The sequence below is a fragment of the Chiloscyllium plagiosum genome, unplaced genomic scaffold (genome assembly GCF_037043375.1).
Source record: "Chiloscyllium plagiosum isolate Xiang-an unplaced genomic scaffold, Cpla_swu_hap1 HiC_scaffold_11, whole genome shotgun sequence".
In the NCBI taxonomy this organism is placed as follows: Eukaryota; Metazoa; Chordata; class Chondrichthyes; order Orectolobiformes; family Hemiscylliidae; genus Chiloscyllium; species Chiloscyllium plagiosum.
In genome coordinates this window covers 34,759,413-34,784,785 of record NW_028270149.1, presented here as the reverse complement: position 1 = coordinate 34,784,785, position 25,373 = coordinate 34,759,413, and the positions used below count along the sequence as shown (strand labels likewise).

General features: G+C 42.7%; 1 protein-coding gene across 8 annotated transcripts in view; it reads left to right on the top strand.

Annotated features, from left to right (window-relative positions):
* The window catches only part of tenm1 (teneurin transmembrane protein 1), a 2,430,772-nt gene that overhangs the window by 2,122,476 nt on the left and 282,923 nt on the right, over positions 1 to 25,373 (top strand). For all 8 annotated transcript variants that reach the window (XM_087991975.1, XM_087991977.1, XM_087991976.1 and 5 more), the window contains one exon: positions 11,813 to 12,051. In XM_087991975.1, coding sequence (XP_087848101.1) covers positions 11,813 to 12,051 — 239 coding nt within the window. The remainder of the gene's footprint in view (positions 1 to 11,812; positions 12,052 to 25,373) is intronic.

Here is a 25,373-nt window from a genome sequence, read left to right as displayed (position 1 = left end):
GGGAGGGTAGGGACTAAATCAAAATAGAGTTGGAGGGAGAAATGATGCACTCCACTCCCTGCGGCGCCCACCTCTCCCTGAACAACTCCAGGGTGTTGGTCGACACCGCGTGCTCCTTCTCCAAGGACACCCGAGCTCTAACGTAATGTGATTGACTCTTAACTGTTCTTTGGCAATTAGGGATGGGCAATGAATGCTGTCTGAGCCAATGACATGTGTTTCCCATGAATGAATAATAAGACAGTGTCCATTGCAAACTTCATTAGATTGAAAAAACACACTCTCCTGTTGATTTAAACCTATTTAGTATACTTACACTCCATCAATGAATTAATCCCTTACAACAACAAACATTTCATTCAAGTACACAAATCCCTTCTGACAACATGCATGGGAATTCATTGTCCCACATCAAAGAGTTTGTAATTACTTGAAGCTGTCAATCAATGCTGAAATAGTAAGCATACTTCTCTGAAATTGGAAAACAGTCTTGTAGCACCCCAATCTAGTAATAGAGACCATCAGGCTTATTTTAACAGACAAAAATAAATCACAACCAAACTTTTTTAAAAAGTTAAAGCATAGAATTTCTAAATCTCTTGATAGCTTCCCTTCACAGATCCTCTCAACACCTTTGTCCATTCCCTTTGACAGATCCTATGACACCTCCATGGACTTGGAATTTAATAGGTTTACGCAGAGTTATGCCAAATTTCAACAATTCTAAGGGACACCTGACCTGTCCCAAAGATTACCTTTCCTCACCCAGATGTGTCCTCGGACTGGACTAAAGAGGTACCTCTCCAAGGGAGTATTCTGGCCACCAAAGAAATGCACAAAATTGAGGTCGGCACAGTGGCACAGTGGTTAGCACTGCTGCCTCACAGCGTCAGAGACCTGGGTTCAATTCCTGCCTCAGGCAACTGTCTGTGTGGAGTTTCCCATGTCTGCATGGGTTTCCTCCCACAGCCCGAAAATGTGCAGGTTAGGTGAATTAGCTAAGCTAAATTGCCCGTAGTGCTAGGTGAAGGGGTAAATGTAGGGGAATGGGTCTGGGTGGGTTGCTCTTCGGAGGGTCGGTGTGGACTTGTTGGGCCGAAGGGCCTGTTTCCACACTGTAAGTAATATCTACATTGCACACTTGTGATTTCACATTCCAAGACTATCTCGTTACTCCCTTGTCATCTACACTTACAGGCGAAAACCCTACAATTGAAGATGGGTATACAGCCACGCAACCTCATCCTCTTGTTTAATTGTCCACAATTATTCACAAATGGATGTGGCTGGGCTACAGAGTTTTGATCTGATGTGCTGGCACTGGTTAGTTCTCTCCAAAGAAGCTGCCGTTGGTGTTTAGAATGCACGTATTCATGTTCTGGAGCTTCACAAAGTTGGCACTTCAATTTTACTTCTGCTGTTCCTGGTGTGAATTCTTCCTCGCTGGCTTTGGGATTCAAAAATCTATTTTATGTGTGATCAGAACAGTCACTAGAAAGAGAAGATCTCATTTTCATCTTGGATGGATATAAGCCCTGATCCCATGATGAAAAGCTGGTAAATTAAGCACTTCGATACTTAATTCCAGTTCCAGATGAAGTGTTGCTTTGTTTGATTGATTCAGCTACCTGGTTTTAAGCTAAACCTCAGGCTAATTCAAAATTCTAACAAACAGTTCACTCATATTTACCCACTGCAATATATATAGGATTATTAAATAACACAATTCACAATATTCTAGGTAAATGGTGGCACAGTGATAATGTCACAGGACTAATAATCCAGATGTACTGTCTAATGTTCTGGAAATGGCAGCTTGTGGGCATTAAATTCAATTATTAACTCTGGAATTGACAAGTAGTTTCATTACTGATGAACTTGAAATTATAATTGGTTGTCATAAAACTCATCTGCATCACTACTGTCCTTCTGTGGAGAAAATCTACTGTCCATAGTTGGTCTTTCTTATATGTAACTCCAGACCCACAGCGATCTGCTAGACTCTTAACTGTCCTCTCCATCCCAACCATTAATTCGAAAGGCAATGACACCAATATTCCATCTGAACGGATAAAATTATGCTTTTCAGAGCATATTTTCTCTATTGTTGGCAAAGGTGAGTCATCTCTTGAGAGGACCAATACATTGCTCATTATTCTGAAGATTTTTTTAATGTTGAATAATTATGAACTTAATGGAAAATGTTTGATTTTAATTAAAATGGGATCATGAGACTGAATCTTAATTCTTTTTGGCTAAGTCTGAGTTGCATCATGTTTTTTTAGAGATTTTCTCGCTGTGAGGATTGGCAGGTCTTCTCACCTTATCTTACCCAGCTTACCTGATTTATTTCCTAACCTGCCAATATTGCTTCTCTCACAAGTGATTCTCATGACACATTACCACCTTACCATACTCAGCGGATATCCCAGAGTTTACCAGTGTCCCTTGCAACGGCACTATTTATAAAATGTTATAGCTCACTCGCACAAGCACTGTCAGTCCAAAGCAGGCCTGTACAGTTACTGGCATTGGTCCCAGTTAAGGCCAACAGGAGGAAACCAGTGCCCTGATTTCAGTGTAAGCAAGATCCTGAAGTTCTTTCTACAAGCTGCGGTGCATAGATGGGATGTTCTCTCCCCACACCCCAGGAGCAGCAGAAAAAGCCAAAACACCAGGCCATATCAGCTTGATCTCCTAGGTTAAAGCAGTCTCAGACATCTGGAGGAATGGTCACACCCGAGGACGAAGGACAATGTGCTTTTCCACTGCTCCAGAGTGAATTCTCCCGTCTTCTCTCTGACACTTCACACTTACTCTATCTTACTGCTTTATCTACTTCCCACAAGGCTCATACTCTAACATTCGCATGATTGCCTGAAAAATCTTACCCACTCCCTCTCACCCACCCCAACCCCCGAGACTACTAATCCTGCAAGCCCACTGCCTTACCTACTCACTTCCATTCCTGATGAAGGGCTTCTGCCCGAAAAGACGATTCTCCTGCTCCTCGGATGCTGCCTGACCTGCTGTGCTTTTCCAGCACCACACACTCTCAACTCTGATCTCCAACATCTGCAGCCCTCATTTTCTCCTACTCACTTTGTCAGGAGACATTCCTACCTGGACCAGTAGAGGTAGCTGTGCTACCTACTTCCATAATACTTGCCTGTCTCGCATTCCAGGTGGAAGCAGACCACAACAGAGCAGAAAGAGTCAACATGGATGGTGTACTGCATATAATTCAACTCCTCTCTCCTTATGAAGAGAAGGCCCCAGCATTACCTGCTTTGAACAAGGTGGAGGCTGCCTGCGGCTGACTGTGCTGGGACTCACTGAGCGAAGGTTATCTGGCTTGACTTTATTGGGTGTGATGACAACTAGTACAAACTTCTTGGATTTGTACCATGCTTTGCCTTTGTGTTAAATGGCATGGCAAAGACAGTAGTAACATCTGCTTGGTATCTTCGGCTGAGGGGCAAAGCGCAAAGAGACAAGTCAGGGATGTTGTGGGCATCTAGCTGATGGCCAACGTGTGTAAGCACTATGACACTGAGTGATAGTCCAGAGATGCATCTTGGTTCAGACCATGAGTTAGGTGTATGTAACTGAATGCATCGTATCTTTCCTGTAGCATTACAATAATAGTTACTGGTGTAGCATTGAAGTGAAGAAGCATCCTGTAGGTTGATTGGAGATGTGCCATGAAGGTTCTTCGAGGCTGGCATGTGTTGGATGCCAATGTCCATGGATGGGAGGGTAGTGCACCTGTTGTCCGTGGAATGTGTTCCATGGTGTCGATGCCTGGTTTTCACCATGGTGGTTGGTCAGAGCAAGTGGCAAACTGAATCCACCAGGTGCTCACTCTGGATTCCTTGTCAAGTTTTTCCAATGTTGAGCTTGTTCAGTGAGTTTGGTAAGATAGCATGTTTGTGCCATTAATGGGGCATTTCACAAACATTAATTGCTGTCAATCGCCACTTCCTAGCAAACATCTTGCTACGCCATTTGTGAAGACCATAAATGATGGAGTGAGCTGTTTCCTGTCAAGATGTGTCTTGCCAGACTTCTTTCCTTATTCTGCCACACATCTTGCCAAAACCTGTGTCACTCAGAGTTCTATCAGACTCACCCATATATTGTATTTCTTCCATTTTTATGATGAATTTTATTTTGTTTTGTTGACAATGCAAAGGAAAGATGTGTGTTTCACTGTATGCGAACATGTATAATTGCTGACATCTAATTTATGATTGAGTGAAAGAAGGGCTTGTTTTAGCTGGATTTATTATCAAATGTCAGTTGGGATTCATGTGGTCACACACTTCCTGTAGGTTCTCAAATGGGATTGTAATTGTTTCAAGTATATCAACCATTCAATGACAGACTGGATCTGCCCACTCTGTTGCAGATTTGCTGGTGTAGTTGGGCTGGAAGAACCAGTTATAATGTAACATTAGGCAACAATAATCTCATCCACACCTTCTCTTGTTATTTCACCACTGGTCAACAATCCTTCAGCATAATATGTGTCAGTGCTGGGAATCCAAGATGGCAGCTGAGTGGCAGGACTGCGTTTGGGGTCCCGTGTCCAGGACCTATCCACTACCATCTGCCTTTTTATTTCTTTTTGTTTTTGCTCTTTTTCTCTTCTTTTTTCTTTTTCCTTTTTTTCATTTTCTTTTATTTGAAACTTTTTGCTGTGGGGTCATTGGCATCATCAAGTCAGCGAGAGCAGGCCATGTGCAGAATTGTGGCAGGGTCCTGGCAGTACAGGGTGGTGATAGCAGTGGCAGGATGGTTGTTATTCCTCCCGGTGATCAGAGTCAACAGTGATAGTGATGACAAATCTCCTCTCCATGATTGGCAGCAAAGCTCTTCTTGGCTCTGAATTGGCAGCGGCAGCAAGGACGCGGCTCCTCCGAGTGATCAATGTGAGAATCACAGACTGGCTGAGCATTCCACGCACCCTTTTTGAGATGGGACTTGAAGAAGATCTGGATGTTTTTCTTTCTTTTTGAGTCTTTTCTTTTATATTTTTTCTGTAGTGTTTTAATTCTACTTTTGTAACCAAGATGGCGTCAGAGAATGGCGACTTCTAATTTCTGTCACTGAGCTGCATGGGAGCAGACTTTAGTACAGGATGGGGTTTAGTTGAATCTTTCCTGATGACATCTTGCATCGAATTTGCCCCAGTATTGAATCTGGACAGAAGCGAGCCTTGTATGCTGAACTCCAATATCCCTGTCATTTCATCATTTCATAGAGATGTTTTCATTGAGCCCAACTGACTGCTTTGTAGGTGACTCTTGAGTTGCTGAATATTTTACAGAAGATGGCAAAGCTGAGAATTCCTCCAGGATGACAGCACAGAACTAGTCTTATTACCACACATACTTAGTCCTTCCAGTGATGGACTTAACTATCTCCTGAGGCATGAATTATATTTTATATATACGAGTCTTGTACTCTGAATTCATTGGCATTGTTGCTCAGTGCAGACCTGAATTGGCTCATTCACCAGCAGATTTGGACTCTTTCACTGATGCAGGCACTTGTTTGCACTCACCTGTGCATTTTACTTAACTTGGCAATACCTTATTTATATTGTTATAGATACATGTTGTGGTGTTTGTGTAATAATTCTCTATTTTGTATGAAACTTTTTATTATTTGAAACAAACAAAACTTCCTTTAAGTGCATTACGCATGCCCTTAAATTGCTGCAAACATGTTCTCAGGAAGGCAGTTAATGAAAGAAACAAATATCTGATCGGAAACACAGTAAGTGAAATCACTAATGTTGTGTCACTCCCCTCAGATTACATTCAAACAAAATGTTCTCTCCCAATGCCCTTCCACATTCTCTATCTGGCTACAGTTTGATGATAAATCAACATTACAGTGTGACTAGCATCAGTAAAGTTTCACACACAATTTTTGCTTTTCTGTTCAAATCCTTTACCAGGCATTTTTATGGGCAGAGATTTCGATATGGTTAAATCTGATATTTGCAGCACCCTTGAATAATACTCAATTTATTGTTAACAATTTGTAACATAGAGGTGAATTGAATGAAAGAAGGAATTTAAGGGCATATTTTATTTAAACGTACTAATCTTCATTCAACTCAAAAATAAATTTTACATTGATTCCCTTTTTTCTGACATATGAATACCCACAGATAAAGAACAAAGGAAGCTATCTTGCAGTTGAGTAAAATGACATTTAGGTGAGGAAGTAAGTGCTGAGAAATGGGACATATTTAATATCTGGCATACAAGCCTGATTGAGAACAAGCAGCAAATTGTTCTCACCTTGCCAGTTTGAAGCTCAGGAGATTTTACCACCTGGGCCACGTCATTATGCCCCTGTCTGTTGCATGCTCAGCATCCAAACCAGTGGCCAGCGGCCAATGTTTCCTGTAAGCTGTGAGGTGGCATACTAATCTGCTGCTTTAAATTATCATGTGTGCATGGCTGGGCAAAAAATAAATTGAAGTGCATAGAAATAAATCACCTGTGCACTCAAAAGGCGCCAGACTCAAGGAATTAAATCCTTCTGCATAAAGGCTGGGTGTTCTGGTCTCCAACTGGCAGCGTGGGTTTGAATCTCACTTCTGACATGTACCTTTGGGTGGCATGGTGGCTCAGTGGTTAGCACTGCTGCCTCACAGCACTAGGGATCTGGGTTCAATTCCAGCCTCATGGCAACTGTCTGTGTGGAGTTTGCACATTCTCCCCGTGTCGGCATGGGTTTCCTCCGGGTGCTCCGGTTTCCTCCCACAGTCCAAAGATGTGCAGGTTAGGTGAATTAGCTATGCTAAATTATCTGTAGTGTTAGGTGGATTAGTCAGGGGTAAATGTAAGGGAATTCGGAGGATCGGTGTGGACTTGTTGGGCCAAAGAGCCTGTTTCCACACTGTAGGGAATCTAATCTAAATAAAATTAGTGAGTGTAGTCAATAGATGTGAAGCTGGAGGAGCACTGCAGATCAGACAACATCTGATAGGCTGGAAAATCAGTGTTGCGGCCAAAGCCTTTGGCAGGACTGGGGAGGGGAAGAAATTGAAACTAAAAGCTTACATACATGTCTACTGTCTCTACGTCTTCTGGCTCTCTACATTCTTCAAGTTAGATTGACTTGTGGAAAACTGCTTTCCCCATTTAGCAAATGGGGAATAAGCAGATGGCTCATAATTCCATCTTCAAATCCCTATCTGTAAAGAAGGAGCAAGCAGATTTCCAGCAGGTATATTTAGCATGTGACACTCAGGAGGGAAATGGGACATTGTCAAGTGAGTGTCCTGAGCAATTTACCCACAATAAGTTGCACAAAACAGCAATGGGTTAATGTAGAGATAACTTGTCTTTTTAGTGATATTAGTTGAGGAATAACATCAGAAAATCTCTTCCTCCTCATACTAAACTATAGGAACATTTATATTCACCAAACCAGGTAGGCAGGGCCTTGCATTATCTGAAAGATAGAACCTCAAATAGTGCAGTAGTCACTCAGTGCTGTTCTGCAGTACTAGCCTGTATTAGTCTTCAAACTTACAGTTCTCCCTTCCTTGGAGGTAGAAAGGAAAGTGGCAATAAGGGCAAGTAACCAATCAAGTTGTCCCCAAAGATATATTCATGTCCCTATGTCCCTCATGCTGCCCCAGTAATTAACTTTTGGTTAGGAAAGTCCATGTCAACTTTCTTGACCTGTCTAATTAAACTCCTGAAGTGATCAAATCAATGACCGCTAAAGGGCCTCAAACCACCACCAGCTCAATTATCTGTCTTCCTCACACACAAAAATAGTTAGTTTCACAAGGAGCTCAGTCTATTGGTTTAGAGAGGCTGCATTTGGCCCAATATGGACAGAGGGAAGGGAGACCGTGGGATGGCTGCCTGGAAACCACACCTCTGCTTTTGCTTCTAATCCGCCTTTTGTGTGACCTTTTAAGACAAATACACTCACCTGCACACCGTTTCAGCTTCTTTAAGCTTCATTGCTTGGGCCACTAGCAATGCTGTCCTGTTCCCTGCAGCTACTGGCCTCTAACTGACCAGCAGCCTCAGGTGGAGCAGGACTTCAGCAGTCAGGTTCCTAATTGGCTGAGAAGATCCTTGGTCAGCAATTGATAGTATCTCATTGGTGTTGATCCATTGAGTTTTAACAATGGTGTGGAGAGGGACAAGAACCCAATCACCCCTGGTTACCCATTCCCAGATTAGACAGCACTAAGTCCCAACCCAAATGAATGGTGTGGGATTTGAACCCACAGCCTTCTGATTAAGAGGGAGAGTGACACCTGAAATATCGCAGAAAACATGAGGCATCAAAGCTGCAAATGGGCTACCTCACATATTGTATTTTCCTTTTTCCAGCTTTAAAATATATGATTTGACAAATGCGACTGGTGCAAAACAGCACTTTCAGGTACTTTAACAAAGATCCATTTGGGGATTTCAATTTGATAAAGGGGCTGGAATACCAAAGCCTTGATTCATATATTTGTAAATACGTTTATTTTAAAGTTTGATCTAAATATGTTCAGAGTGATCTAGAAACTCTGTTACTAAATAACCTCAGAGGGTTCAGCGTGAAGAAGTGCTCACAACTTGCGACAATTAATTTGAAGAAAAATCAATGACCATGACAAGTCTTGACAGTGTTCTAATCCAACCTGAAAGGAATGTCCACTAAACTCAATTTACTGACATTTAGAGCCAAATTGTTCTCTAAATACAACAAGGAGACAATGCCAAGGCTGTTGACATCTATTGAGAATCAGACAATTGCCTGTTACACTTGCATTCTCTTAAAATTATTTTGTTGAAAATCACTATTAATCAGCAAAAGAATTGTGCAAATCTGTTTTCATACATGGTAATAAACTAAAAATATAAGTTATAAGTGTTAATTTTATTTCAAAGTGGCCAGTTCACTTTCCGCCAGTCATCATAACATCTCATGACGATAGGTTAGATTCGAATGTCAGGTTAGGTCTGGGGTATTCACTGCCTCTGCTGCCAATTGGATAACAGTGTAATGCATATATTAAGAAAATGTAAAATTGGAAGATAAATTCATTAAAATGCATTCCTTTATTTATTAAGTTTCATCTTTTTGAATGATAAGTATTTTTGTCCAAGGCTTTGGCTGAGAATGATGATGGTGCACTCTGAGTCTCCAAGTCAGAGGATTTCGGGTTTGAAGTGCTGTCTCTCCAATGAAATGTTAAGTTGAAACCCACCGCTCAGGTTAGGAAGGCCAGATATTTGGCCAGTCTTGAGTTTAGCTGTAATGAACACTGCCCAGTATTGAATGGTTTCACAATCTAGATGTTGACCCAAAGTCAACTTGGTTTAGTCTAGGGACAACAATAGTGCACATCCGTAACTGCCCTGGACAAGTGGTGGTGAGCTACCTCCCTGAAGCACTGCAGTTCCTGGGACACACAGAGAGCCCCTGGTAAGAAAGGAGTTGCAAGATTTTGACCCCCAACTGTGAAGGATCAGTGATTCAGTTCCTAGTCAGGATGATGTATGATGTATGAGTTTTAGGGAAACTTGGAGGTAGTAGCATTTACATGCATCTGTTACTCTTACGCTACTTAGCATAGACATTATGGGTTGGTGAGTTGGTGAGTTCAGCAGTGCATCTTGTCACTGTGCGCCTAAGGTGAATGGAAAGACTGCTGAAGGTGGTGGATTGAATGCCAAATCAAACAGATTTTCAAGAGAAAGGGATGGTGGCTCAGTGGTTAGCATTGCTGCCTCACTGCACCAGGGACCTGGTTCAATTCCAGCCTCAGGTGACTGTGTGGAGTTTGGACATTCTGTCCATATCTGCGTTGGTTTCCTCCCACAGGCAAAAGATGTGCAGGTTAGGTGGATTGGCCATGGAAAATGCAGAGTTATAGGGATGTGGTGGGATTGGTTGGGATGCTCTTCAGAGGGGTGGTTTGGATTTGTTGGGGTGGTGTGCACATGAAGGACCAAGTGGTCTATTTCCTCACTGTTGGGATTCTATGAAAGTGGATTGTGAATTCACATATTTTCCACCTCATTCTCAGCATTCCCTTCTCCCCTGCAAAAATGCAACTTGGTTTATCATGCAAGTCCTCATTGTCAACTTTCCAGCAGGTCTGTGATGTTAGGAAAACTAATAGATTATAGAGTCATAGAGTCATAGAGATATACAGCATGGAAACAGACCCTTCGGTCCACCCAGGCCACGCCGACCAGATATCCCAAACCGACCTAGTCCCACCTGCCAGCACCTGGCCCATATCCTTCCAAACCCTTCCTATTCATATACCCATCCAAATGCCTCTTAAATGTTGCAATTGTACCAGCCTCCACCACTTCCTCTGGCAGCTCATTCCATACACGTTCCACCCTCTGCATGAAAACGTTGCCCCTTAGGTCTCTTTCATATCTTTCCCCTCTCACCTTAAACCTATGCCCTCTAGTTCTGGACTCCCCAACTCAAGGGAAAAGACTTTACCTATTTACCCTATCCATGCCCCTCATAATTTTGTAAACTCTATAAGGTCACCCCTCAGCTTCCGACACTCCAGGGAAAACAGCCCCAGCCTGTTCAGCCTCTACTTTAAATAAATATGTTCCAACAAATTCGCACCATTCACACCACACAAATGCCAGGCAATGATCATCTCCAATAAGAGACAATCTAATCAGTCATTCTCTTGACATTCAATAGTGTTACCATCCCTCAAACTACCATTGATCAAAACTCAATTGGACTCCCATGTCAACATATTGACTCCAACAGGAGGTCAGGGGCGAGGAATACTGTAGCAAGTAACTTTTCTCCTGACTCTCCAAAGCCTGTCCACCATCTACAAGGCACAATTCAGGAGGGTGATGAAATATTCCCCACTTGCCTGATGACTGCTGCTCTAACCACACTCAAGAAGCTAAGGACAAAACATTGGCACCACATGCACAAGCATCTTCTCCCTTCACCACCAATTCTCAGTAACAGCAGTGGGTACTATCAACATGATGCACTGCAGAAATTCATCAAAGATCCTTAAATCAGTACCTTCTAAACCCATGCCCATGCCCATGCCCACCAGATACATGGGAACATCAGCAAGTTCCACTCCAAGCCACTCATCCTCCTGACTTGGAAATATATCACTGTTCCCTCAATGTCACTGGGTCACGTTCCTGGAATTCCCTCCTTAAGGCTATTGTGAATCTAACTACAACACATAGACTACAGCATTTCAGAAAGGCAGCTCACTGCCATCGTCTCAATGTCAACTAGGAACAGGTAATAAATGCTGGCCAGCCAGCAATGGCCATATCTTATGAGTGAATAAGTAATCAAAAAATTAAGCCAGGAATGTTGCAGTGAAATCATACATTTTAAACTCATGAAACATGAATTTTAAATAGACCTGAAAGTCTTCGTTACTTAAGCAGTGATAAATATTCCAATCATTAAGCAGTGATGTAACAGTGATTTTCAAATTGTTGTGGAATACCGTCACAGAAGTGGTCTCTCAGAGGGACATATTTTTAATGGAAGCAACTATTCTTATTTATCCTTGACTTCCTAATATTCAGAAAAATGGTTCGGTGTTTCCAATATTATTGGTTGAAAATGTGAAAGATTCTCTTTAAATGCAATGTTATTTTCGGAGGGTTCAAGACTATTTTTTCACATTGTAATCAAATGTTTATATTATTTAAATGTGTGATGCACAGAGGCAAAACAGTAACAATCTCAGTATATATCTTTCTTTCAATCCTATTTCATCTGTTTCTCTCTTTTCCTGTAGGCATTTCCTATTTAAACCAGGATCTGGTACATCCAGTCTCTATGGTACTACCAATCCAAGCTATCCTTTGACTTCCAATACTGTTTACTCGCCACCTCCAAGACCCCTTCCCAGAAGTACCTTTTCCAGACCTGCCTTCACTTTCAACAAACCTTACAAGTGCTGCAATTGGAAGTGCACAGCACTGAGTGCAACAGCCATTACTGTAACTCTAGCTCTCCTCCTGGCTTACGTCATTGGTAAGTCTCTTCTTTAAATCAACCTGTTACTTTCCAATTTATCCTTCATTAATTTTTCTGAACAGCAAACTACATTGTATCATACTCATAAAATTAGATTATTTCAGTTTGTATGAGCAAAGGTTAATTGTTTTTCTAATTGCACGAGTTTGCTTAAAATTTTAAGGTGTCAGGTGGTGCATTCCAATTCATTGATTCTCCCTTTCATTTTTATCCTATAATTGTTTCAGCAAATGCTTTTAGCACCGTCTTCAAATATCAGTAACAATGCAAAACATTTTTCATGATATCTACCCAGTTTGCAAGAGGAACTATGTAAAGCAAACGGCTAAAGTCGATAAAACAATATTGGTGCTGGTTGAGACTCTTATGTGGATGGGGTTTCTCTTTGTGCCTTCTTGTTTTGATCATGAACCATTTGTGGCTTGGACAGACTTCTACCTGTTACCAGGAAAGATCCGAGTCAGCCAACAACCCCATAGTCTCTTTCCCTTTTACAAAATATTGTAGGATAAGAACTGCAATATAGGGTGGTTTTCATCAATACATGTGCAAATCTTCAGTATATTTACTTAGTCCTATTATCTCCCACCGATTGCATATTTGATAAATTAAAAATAAATTCTTCATCCCTCATTGACTAAGTGGAGAACTCACACAGCAAAATAAATAAAGTAACTTTGTGAAGAGCTATTAAGCATTCATAAATTATAGATGTACAATTTATTTGTAAATAGCAATTGATAACAACTACAAAATATTCTTATTGAATGAACTTTCATTCCAATGTTGGAATCCTTAATGCTTTTTTAAAGAGTGCAGTTGATTTATATTAATGTATTTAGGGTGAAGAGACAATAATGGACCTAAGCTGAGAGTATCGCGCAGCAATTAGTAAAGCCATCTCAAAACATCTCAGTATAGATCAGTACTCAAATATGAATTCAATTAGTAGGATTTTTCTTGTCTCTGAAACTGGATGCTGTCTAGGTTGTGATGTCAGTTTACTGTAAATATTTGGCTTTTTTTTTAATATAGGCTTTCGTTCATAGTTCCATTGGTCTAACTAATTGAATCAAACATTCAAATCAAAGAGAGATTAGCTTTGCTAATGATTTTTATCATGGTTCTTCTGGCGCCATCTAATTTGCTTGGCAGGTGATCTGTTTTTTCTTTAAAAGCACTATTTTTTCTGCTTAATCATCTGAGCTAGCTAATCAACAACAAAACAAAACTCTTATTCTCTTTAGTTAAACAATACTTCTATGCCCTTTGATATTCATTGGGTTACATTTATTGATTGTACATCTGACCCAAATTGAATTGGAAATGGAAAAACAGAATTCAAAGCTGAATGAAATGTGTTGGATGCTAATGGCCAATCATTTTAAAACATCATTTGTTTTCAGGGCTATTCCAGTTGGTTTCTGAAATATTAAAGTGATTTGTTAACAATAATATTTTCTGAAAAGCTCTCATCAAACATCAAAATTGGTCTCAGCTCCAAGCTCTTAGGTTTTATTCATGCTGTACTGTAATTTACTCTGACAGTGCACTGCAGTTACTGCACTTCTGCATGAGCACGCTCAGTTCCTCAACTCACTATTTGAAATGACTAATATTTTATTTGCATTTTCTTTCTCTGCTGCTTCCCAGGCCTCTCCTAAAGGCACTCACTGATGATGGAGAGAGTTCCATTGGTGCCAAAAGTCCTCCAGTACTTTGCCCATGTGTCCATTCTTAAACATTGTAATCACGAGAAATGCTGGAAGCACTCAGCAGATTTGTTCTTAATGTGTAAACTGAGGCAGAGATGCGAAGTGTTTGCAGATTATTCAATGGAGTTTACTCCAATCTCACAAGACATTTCCAAGAAGGATCAATGACTTTTATTTTATGAATGAATAAATAAGAAAGAAAGGCCAGCATTTATTACCCATCCGTGATTGCCATTGGAAAGGTGTTGAAAGGATCACTTTCTTGAGGTACTGCATTACATATAGTGAAGATACATCCACAATGCTCTGAGGGAGGGTGTGCTGTCATTTTGGCTCAGTCAGTGAAGCAACATCAATATGGTTTCAAGGCAGGATCATCTATAAATTGAAAATAAATTGCAGGTAGTGGAAGCCTGTTACCCTTGTCTTCTGTAATGGTAAAACTTGAAGATTTGGAAAATGCTGTCAAAGAAACTTTGGCAAGTTGCTGCAATACATCTTGTGAATGGTACACATTGCTACCATTATGTACAAAGTGCACTGATAACAGAGGAAGTGAATGTCTAAAGTGATGGATAGAGCCCAATCACGCATTCTGCTTCAGCCTGGAAACTAACAGGCTAGATGTTTTTGAAATTGCTCTTAACAAGTTGAGTGGAGTTATTTTTCACACTCCTGACTTGTTCTTCATATCAATGGGGAAAGGTTTTGAGCAGCAGGAAGTGAGTTATTGGCTGGAGAGTATCCAAACTCTGACCTGCTGATTAGCCTTGTGGTTTATGTGAAGGACCCAACTGGGTTTCTCTTCTGAAAACAGTGTTTTGATCTGTCTAAACTGATATATCCCTTGATAAATAAGTATTTTTAAGTTACTGTAGAGTAGTTTGGCTCATCCAGCAAAATCCAAGCAAATAATCTTTTAAAATTGTCGACATGCTTTACTTGTCATGCTGTGTTCTTCCCCATGGTTTCACAATTTTAACTTAATTTCCTGGTCCTTCCATATAATTGCAGATGTGCCTGTAATTACATAATGCTCCCCCACTCCCTGAGAGTGCTTCCCACCAGGCCCAACAGAGAAAGTTTAACCCTCTCCTCTCCCACAATACCCCCTCTCTCTGACTTTCTCCATCTATTCCTACACAGCTAAGGCCCTGGATTCTCAGAGCCAGCTTGGTACACTGTGGTGTGCACTTTATCCCTACCCTCACCACCAACCCACCCAGCTTGCCTGCTGGTTAGAGTTAAAGTTAGAACTCTTGTCTATCACATGATACATTTTGTTACGAAGAATGGGGAATGGTAATACAAAATTAATGACATTATTTCAATGAGCCAACACACACTGCAGCACAGAGAAACTACGCAGAGCAGAGGAAAATCACCTATACCATGTATTCAAAAAGAATAGGTGCCCAATGAACACAGTCCATCGATTTCTCAGCAACAAACCCAAATAAGCAGACAAAACACGTCCAGAAACCCTAGCCATGCTCCCCTACATCAAAGACATCTCTGAAATCACTGCCAGACTACTCAGACCCCTTGGCATCATGGTAGCCCACAAAACCACCAACACACTAAAACAGCAGCTAATGAACTTGAAAGACCCTATACAGACAAGGACCAAAACTAATGTCATTTACAAAATACCATGCAAGAACTGTAATAAACACTACATTGGACAAACAGGCAGAAAACTAGCCACCAGGATACATGAACATCAACTAGCCACAAAAAGACATGACTGTCTCTCACGAGTATCCTCACATACAGATGAGGAAGAACACCACTTCGACTGGGACAATATATCCATCCCAGGACAAGCCAAACAAAGACACGCACAAGAATTCCTAGAAGCATAGCATTTCAACCAGAACTCAATCAACAAACATATCGAGTTAGATCCCATCTAGCAACCCCTGAGAAAAGGAACAAGAAGTGACCTCACCACAGGAAATGACATCACCAACCCAAAGAAACCCAAACATATAAATAGAAAGCAGGAACTTTTAGCATTGCTTTGCATGAGGTCCACTGAAGGTGTTACCTAATAAGGTAATGAAATGTCTGGAATTTGTATCATTGATAGTCACAGGTGAGATGCTGGAAGACTGGAGGTTGCTAAGAAGAGTGGTAAAGACAAGTCAGGGAACTATAGACCAGTGAGCCTGACCTCGGTGTTGGGCAAATTGTTGGAGGGAATCCTGAGGGACAGGATATACATGTATTTGGAAAGGCAAGGACTGATTCGGGATAGTCAACATGGCTTTGTGCATGGGAAATCATGTCTCACAAACTTGATTGAGTTTTTTGAAGAAGTAACAAAGAAGATTGATGAGGGCAGAGCAATAGATGTGATATATATGGACTTCAGTAAGGTGTTTGACAAGGTTCCCCATGGGAAACTGATTAGCAAGGTTAGATCTCATGGAATACAGGGAGAACTAGCCATTTGGATACAGAACTGGCTCAAAGGTAGAAGACAGAGGGTGGTGGTGGAGGCTTGTTTTTCAGACTGGAGGCCTGTGACCAGTGGAGTGCCACAGGGATCGGTGCTGGGCCCTCTACTTTTTGTTATTTACATAAATGATTTGGATGCGAGCATAAGAGATACAGTTAGTAAGTTTGCAGATGACACCAAAATTGGAGGTGTAGTGGACAGCGAAGAGGGTGACCTCAGATTACAACAGGATCTTGACCAGATGGGCCAATGGGCTGAGAAGTGGCAGATGGAGTTTAATTCAGATAAATGCGAGGTGCTGCATTTTGGGAAAGCAAATCTTAGCAGGACTTATACACTTAATGGTAAGTTCCTAGGGAGTGTTGCTGAACAAAGAGATCTTGGAGTACAGGTTCATAGCTCCTTGAAAGTGGAGTTGCAGGTAATAAGATAGTGAAGAAGGCATTTGGTATGCTTTCCTTTATTGGTCAGAGTATTGAGTACAGGAATTGGGAGGTCATGTTGCGGCTGTACAGGACATTGGTTAGGCCACTGTTGGAATATTGCGTGCAATTCTGGTCTCCTTCCTTTCGGAAAGATGTTGTGAAACTTGAAAGGATTCAGAAAAGATTTACAAGGATGTTGCCAGGGTTGGATGATCTGAACTTTCAGGAGAGGCTGAACAGGCTGGGGCTGTTTCCCTGGAGCGTCGGAGGCTGAGAGGTGACCTTATAGAGGTTTACAAAATTATGAGGGGCATGGATAGGATAAATAGACAAAGTCTTTTCCCTGGGGTCAGGGAGTCCAGAACTAGAGGGCATAGGTCTAAGGTGAGAGGGGAAAGATATAAAAGAGACCAAAGGGGCAACTTTTTCATGGAGTGGGTGGTCCGTGTATGGAATGAGCTGCCAGAGCATGTGGTGGAGGCTGGTACAATTTCAACATTTAAGAGGCATTTGGATGGGTATATGAATAGGAAGGGTTTGGAGGGATATGGGCCGGGTTCTGGCAGGTGGGACTAGATTGGGTTGGGATATCTGGTCGGCATGGACGGGTTGGACCGAAGGGTCTGTTTTCATGCTATACATCTCTGTGACTCTATAACCTTTCAGCTCACCGAGCAAACCTACATCCAAAACCTCAACCTGAGCTACAAAACTTCTCAAAACTCAGTCATAAATGACATAATTCTGAAGTGGGTTCAGATGTGAAATGATCTGTTGGAACATGTGTATTAGAATCTAACCTGGAAGGCAAGCTGAAAAATTAGTTTAAAAGGCAGATGTGATCTCTTGCTTTATCTGGATCACTTCTTGGAATGTCAGTTTGAAACAATTTTGCTGAATATTGGCAGTTAGCATCCAGATTTTTCAATTAATTTAGTTGATCTCATGGAATGTGAAATTAGTACCATATTTTCAGAAGTAAGTGATGTGGCTTAACTGTGATAAATGATGCTTCAATGTGATGGACAGCCAATGCAGTATCTTTGAAGTGGTCATTGTTGTAATATGGGGAATGATGACAGGTAATTTGCACACAGCAAGGTCCGAAAAAGAATAACATGATTGTCAAATATTCTTATAGTCTGTTGATGGATAAAGATTGACAAAGGCACCACAACAGAATCCCCAACTATTCTTCAAAATAACATCCTATCCCACAAACAATCCTCAAGTATTCTTCGAACTACTATCCTATCCCACCTAAGAGGGCCATGGATTTCCATTCAATATTTTATCGTAAAGGTGCCAATTTAGACAATGTAATGCTGCATTAGTATTGCGCTGGAAAGTCATGTAAATGACAGATGAAATTTGTCGCAAAGGTGCATAGATTGATACATTTTGTTTAGAAGCATGGAGAATGGTGATGCAACATAGATGATATGATACCAAATGGGTGCAGGAATAAATGGACCTGATAGTAAAAATGTCACCATAATCTTAACAGAACATAAGACAAGTCTCTTATTAGAGAGAAATGACTGATAGTGGTTTAACCTGAGGATCACTACACTTCAAGCAAGGGAGAGAGTTGAGAAGAAGAGGCCTTCATGGTAACTTCAGCTAGTGCAGGATTTGAAGCCATACTGTTGGCATTGGTCTGCTTCAGAAATCAGCTGTCCAGCTACCTGAGCTAACTGACCTAATGACCTCTTATATGTGAAGAAATAATGTAAACAAGAGGGACAAACTAAAAAAATAATGTTTTAAAAGGCAGGTGAGATTTTGGGGCTTACAATAGAGGTAAATAATGCAAAAACAAAATTTTCTTTTATTTATGACTGGTATGACCACAGAGAAAATTTGATGGAGGTTCTCAAAATTATGCAGGGTTTTGTGCATAATTGTTTTCTGTGGTTCATTATCGAATGACTACTGAACACCCAACCCCATTATCTGGTCTGCTTTTTATTTCCTCAGAGAACTCCAGAATAAGGGGTGCATAAGGACTGCAAATCCATAGTGAAGATAAAGTGCTGGGAGCTGGGAAAGTGGAAGTTGCTGAAGAGATGGAGGGTATGGTTGGTGTCCCAAATGTAGGTGGGAAGTGCCTGAACTAAGGGAGAGAGGATGCAGTCGAGGTAGGATGCGATGAAGATGTATGGCAGGAGCATGTCAAGATGATGTGTTGGCCAGGGTGGTTGGGCTTGTAGATCTTGGGGAACAGGTAGAACTGGGCAGTACGAGGCTGGGAAACTATGAGTTTGGAAGCAATGGAGAGGAGATCACCAGATGCAATGACGGCACAGGCAGTGCAGGTGATTTTGGCCTGATGGGTTGTGGTGGGGTTATAGGCAAGGCATAAAGGTTCATTCTCCAGACTACCACTGCTCCACGTTTGTATGTGGGTTTGATGGTGAACCAGGGGTTGTTGCAGAACGACTGGAGTGCTGCATGTTCGGAGAGGTGAGGTTGGAGTGGGGGAGGAGAGTGGAGATATTGAGGTGGCCAATGTCATGTTGGCAGTCGCAATGAAGAGATCTACTGCGGGTACCAAGGGAAACGTACTCATCCGCAACCCCCATCTCCGCTCCAGACTTCTCCTGCGACGCTGCCTGGATTCTGCCGACAACACACAGAACGGCCTTGACTTCAATCCAGCTTCTGCCTCCAATTCTGGTTCTGACCACTCTGCATGCAAGTCTCGGACTACATTTCCCAGGCTCACCCCTGGGTCCTACTACCGACCTGCAGCCAGCCAGCCAGCACACCAGCTCTCCCTCCTCACCCATCCATCCCCACAATGCACCCTACCCCTCCACCTCTCCCTCTTCACCTCAACTCCCTGCACCCCTTCTCACACCCCCACCCCAGTCCCAGCCCAACCCCTCCTCTCCCACACCCACTACCCCTCACCACACCACATCGAACCATTATCTACTACATGTCATCACCCTTTCCTCCTCCCCCCTCCATCAGCCACCTTGGGACACCCCTAAATCCAACCCCCGAGTCTTGCCATGTTTATCACAATGCTCCACAACTTCGATCTCTCTGAGGCTGAAAGATCTGTCCTCAGGAAAGGGCTCACATTCATACCCCTCTGCCCCCACCTCAACAAATTTCAGACTCACTAGGATATTGAGCTCTCCTTCTGCTGCCTCCATCTCTGTGCCTTTTGTCTTTCACAAAAACTCCCAACCTCCCTCTAAGGACCCCTTCTTCTGCCTCCAATCTTCCTCCTCCACTTGGTCACCACTCACTGCCTTGTTTCCACCCTAGATCTCTTCATTGCAGACTGCTGACGAGGCCGCCTCAATTTCTCCACCCCCTCATCCACTCCAACCTCATCTCCTCTGAACATGCAGCACTCCATTTGCTCCGCAACAACTCCTGGTTCATTATCAAAGCCACAGACAAAGTCAGGGCGGTGGTGATCTGGAGAATGGACCTCTATATTACAGAGGCCAAATGCTAACTCTCTGACACCACATCCTACCCCCCCCCCTTACCCATGACCCCACCGTGACCGATCAGGCCAAAATCACCCACACTATCCATGTCACTGGAAGGACTGTTTGAGGCTCTGGATGGAGGTGAGGTGTGGGTGTACCGGCAGGTTTTGCATCTTTTCCGGTTGTAGGGGAAGGTACCTTGGGATTCTGAGGGGTCAGTGGGGAGAGTGGCGCAAACAAAGAACTGATGAAGGGAATTGATCTTGTGGAAGGCAGAGAGGGGTGGGAAGGGGAAAATGTTCTTCGTGGTGGAGTCTAGCTGAAGTTGGTAGAAGTGTTTAAAGATGATGCGTTGGATACGGAGACTGGTGGGGTGGTAGGTGAGGACAAGGGGGGCTCTGTCTGTATTGCATTGGAGGAGAGTTTAAAGTAGTGGAACGGGGAGTGGAGGTGATGTGGTGGAGGGCTTTCTGGATGACAGAGGGAGAAAAAGCATTTGTTTGAAATAGGTGGATATCTGGGATGTTCCAGAGTGGAATGTCTCCTGGTCCGAGCAGATGCGGCGGAGGCGGAGGAATTAGGAGAATGCGATGGAGTTTTTGCAGATCACTGGGTGGGAGGAGGTGTCGTTCAGGTAGTTATGGGAGTCTGTAGGTTTGTAGTCAGCATCCGTCTGGAGACTGTCGCCGGAGATGGAGTTAGTGAGGTCCAGAAAAGGGAGGGAGATATCCGAGATGGATCAAGTGAATTTGACGGCAGGGTGCAAGTTGTGGTCAAGTCAATGAACTCTTCCCATTTCCAGCGCAAATTGGAGGAACAACACCTTATCTTCCCCCTGGCAGCCTTCACCCTGGAAGTCTCAACATTGAGTTCTCCAATTTCAAATAACCTCCCTTCCTATCCCTGACTTCCTTCCCAGCCCCACCTCCTCCCTGCCACTCTTCCCAGCCACCTACTGGATTCATTCTTCCCATTGAGCAACCAGGTTGTATCCTCCACCTGTCTTTATCTGGAGCTCCCCCTACACCCACTCCCAGTCCTGAAGAAGGTCAAACACGAAACATCGACTTCTCCACCACAAGATCTTTTCTCCCGTTTACACCTTGCTTTTCTGTTATGTTAAGGATGTTTATAGTGTCCTCTTCCATGCAAAATATTGATTCAATTTATCAGCCTTTTACCTGCTCCAACTATCAATTCTGCAGTTTCACCCTACAAGTATCCTGCACTTAATTTAATTACTCTCTCTTTATATACCTGTAGAAGCTCTTGCTGTTTGTTTTTATATTTCTTGTTAATTACATAATCCATTTTCTTTACCTTTATTAGTTTTTCATTCATCCACTGCTGCTTCCTAAAAAAACTCTAATCTTCTGGCCTAACTCTAATTTTGCTGCTTTGTATGCCTTAGTTTTTTAATTGGATACTCTCCTTAACTGCCTGTTTTTTAAACGACAAGTAGTTCATCCTTCTCCACGAGTCCAGAATAAAATTTGTTTCTGTGTTATGAAATATCTGCTCAATTTTCTACTATTGCTCATCCACTGACATTCCCTTTAGTCTGTTTCCCAGCCAACTTTAGATAACCCTTTCTTCATACATCTGGAATTGCCCTTACTTAAAGGGCATTAGTTTGAGACTTGATTTGCTCTCCCTCAAACTGAGTTGGAACTCTACTATGCTATGATTGCTACCCCCAGAGGATGCTTAAATATGGGATTGCTTATTAATCCGAACTTACTAAACATTACTACATCAAAAGCCATCTGTTTCCAGTTAGGTTCGAAAAGATGCAGCTTTAAGAAACAATCTCTGATGTACTCAGAGAATTTGTCTTCCATGTCACTTTTGCCCATATAATTTGTCAAATTATTAAGCAGATTAAAATCACTCATGACAATTGTAGTCCCTTCTAGTGTGTCTCCATTATTTTCCTGTTTATACTTTGTCCTATGGTGAGGCAACTCTATGGGGCATATAGGTATTTCTTAACTCAGTTTCTTTTTTAAAAAAGGGGGGTCGTGGGAAGTGACTGGTGAGAAAAGTGGGAGTCTTTGGCTCAGGAGTCTTTGCTCAAGAGGGCGGCATGGTGGTTCAATAGTTAGCACTGCTGCCTCACAGCGCCAGGGACCCGGGTTCAATTCCCGCCTCGGGCAACTGTCTGTCTGTGTGGAGTTTGCACATTCTCCCCGTGGCTGCATGGGTTTCCTTTGGGTGCTCTGGTTTCCTCCCACAGTCCAAAGATGTGCAGGTTAGGTGAATTGGCCATGCTAAATTGCACGTAGTGCTAGGTGGATTAGTCAGGGGTAAATATAAGGGGGTGGGTTTCTCTTCGGAGGGTCGGTGTGGACTAGTTGGGCCGAAGGGCCTGTTTCCACACTGTAGGTAATCTAATCTAAAAGAGGCTGAGTGAGGAGATTACGCCATAGTTGAAGAGGATGAAGACATGACTGCCAAGTTAATTCAGTGTGCTGTGTGCATGATGTGAGAGGTCAGGGACATAGGTGGTGTCTCTGGCTTCTATAGCTGTGGAAAGTGTGTACACATTCAGCTTCTGAAGGAGCATGTTGCAGCACTGAAGAAAGAACTAGATGACCTCAGGCTCATCCAAGAGAATGAGAATTTTTTGTACTAGACCTTAAGCAAGATCATTACACCAAGCATACCAGAAGAGAGAAGGGAGATGACAATGACGAAGGAAGAGATGATTCAAGTACAACAGACCCCAGGGGAAGTACCTCTCGTGAACAGGTCGAATCGCTTGGAAAATGTCAAGACAGGTGACACTGCCAGTCCGAGAGACGGACAGGTCTGTCATCGGAAATTGGCATGGAGGCAGAGTTGAGGAGTAAGACATCATGCAGAGCTGTGATAATAGGGGACTCAATAGTGCGAGGGACTGAAAGGGGCGTCTGCGGCAACAGGCAGGATTTGAGGATGATGGGTTGCCTTCCTGGTGCCAGGATCCAGAACGTCACCGACAGAGTGTAGGGAATCCTCAAGGGCAAAGGTGAAGAGCCAGAGGTGGTGGTGCATGTCGGCACAAATGACGTCGGGAAGAAGAGGAGGGACCTTCTTCAGCAGCACTTCAGAGAACTCGGAAGAAGGCTGAAAAGCAGGACTTCCAGGGTGGTTATATTCGGTTTGCTTCCAGTTCCTCAGGCTGGAGAGGGCATTAATAGGGAGATAATGGACTTGAATGTGTGGCTGAGGAACTGGTTCAGGAAGCAAGAATTTAAATTCTTGGATCACTGAGGTATGTTTTGCGGTAAGGATAAATTATACAAGAGGAACGAGTTGCACCGAAATAGGTGGGGGACCAGCATTCTGGCAGGCAGGTTTGCACCACAACACAAGTATGTTTAAACTAAGTAGTGGGGGGGAGGGGACAAACTGGAAATTTAAGAAGGAAGTTAAAGGGAAAGGGAGAATAAGAGAAATTAAGAAAGGCAACAGAATCAATGGAGCAGAAAACTCAAGAAGGGATCATACAGTATGGTCAAGTGAAATAGGGATTAATAGGAAGGGTGACGGGAGTAACAAGTTAAGAATATTATATATGAAAGAACGAAACATATGAAATAAGGTGGATGAGCTTGAGGCTCAGCTGGAAATTGGCAGATACGATTGTGGGGATAACTGTCGTGGCCTCAAGTGGATAGGGCCTGGGAAGTGAATATTCAAGGCTATACGTGCGATTGAAAGGACAGACTGACGGGCAGAGGGAGTGGGGTGGCCTTGTTGGTGAGGAATGATATTCAGTCGCTTGTGATGGGGTCATAGAATCAGGAGACGTAGAGTCAGTATGGCTAGAGCTGAGTAATTCTAATGGTAGAAAGACCCTAATCTACAGACCCCCAAACTGTAGTCTGGATGTAGGGTGCAAGTTGAATACGGAATTGAAATTGGCCTGTCGCAAAGGTATTACTATAGTTGTTATGGGGAATTTCAACATGCAGGTAGACTGGAAGAATCAGGATGGTACTGGACTCGAAGAAAGGGTTTTGTGGAGTGCCTCCGAGATGGATTCTTAGAACAGCTTATAGTGGAGCCTACCAGGGAGAAAGCAATTCTGAATCTGGTGTTATGCAATGAACCGGATTTGATCAGGGACCTCGAAGTAAAGGAGCCATTAGGAGGTAGTGACCATAATATGATAAGTTTTAATCTTCAATTTGAGAGGGAGAAGGGAGAATCTGAAGTGTCAGTATTGCAGTTGAACAAAGGGAATTATGGAGCCACAAAGGAGGAGCTGATCAAAGTTCAATGGTTCAATACCTAGGCAGAAGATGGCAGTGGAACAACAACAGCAGGTATTTCTGGATATAATTCAGTGGTCAGATGCAAGGCAGATGCAGTTTAATGTGGATAAATGTATGGTTATCCACTTTGGTGGCAAGAACAGGAAGGCAGATTACTACCTAAATGGAATCAATTTATGAAAAGGGGCAGTACAGAGAGATCTGGGTGTTCTTGTACACCAGTCAATGAAGGTAAGCATGCAGGTACAGCAGGTAGTGAAGAAGGCTAATAGCATGCTGGCCTTCATAACAAGAGGGATTGAGTATAGAAGCAAAGAGGTTCTTCTGCAGTTGTACAGGGCCCTGGTGAGACCACACCTGGAGTACTGTGTGCAGTTCTGGTCTCCAAATTTGAGGAAAGACATTCTGGCTATTGAGGGAGTGCAGCGAAGGTTCACGAGGTCAATTCCTGGAATGGCAGGATTACCTTACACTGAAAAACTGGAGCAACTGGGCTTGAATACCCTTGAGTTTCGAAGACTGAGAGGGGATCTGATTGAGACATATAAGATTATTAAAGGATTGGACACTCTGGAGGCAGGAAACATGTTTCCGCTAATGGGTGAGTGCCGAACCAGAGGACACAGCTTAAAAATACGGAGTAGACCATTTAGGACAGAGATGAGGAGAAACCTCTTCACCCAGAGAGTGGTGGCTGTGTGGAATGCTCTTCCCCAGAGGGCAGTGGAGGCCCAGTCTCTGGATTAATTTAAGAAAGAGTTGGATAGAGCTCTCAAGGATAGTGGAATCAAGGGTTATGGAGATAAGACAGGAACAGGATACTGATTAAGGATGATCAGCCAGGATCATCTTGAATGGTGGTGCAGGCTCGAAGGGCAGAATGGCCTACTCCTGCACCTATTGTCTATTGTCTATAATGCAGAAGGTGCAGGATCGATTCATTCCAAAGAGGAAGAAAGATTCTAAGGGGAGGCAGGGGCAGCTGTTGCTGACGAATG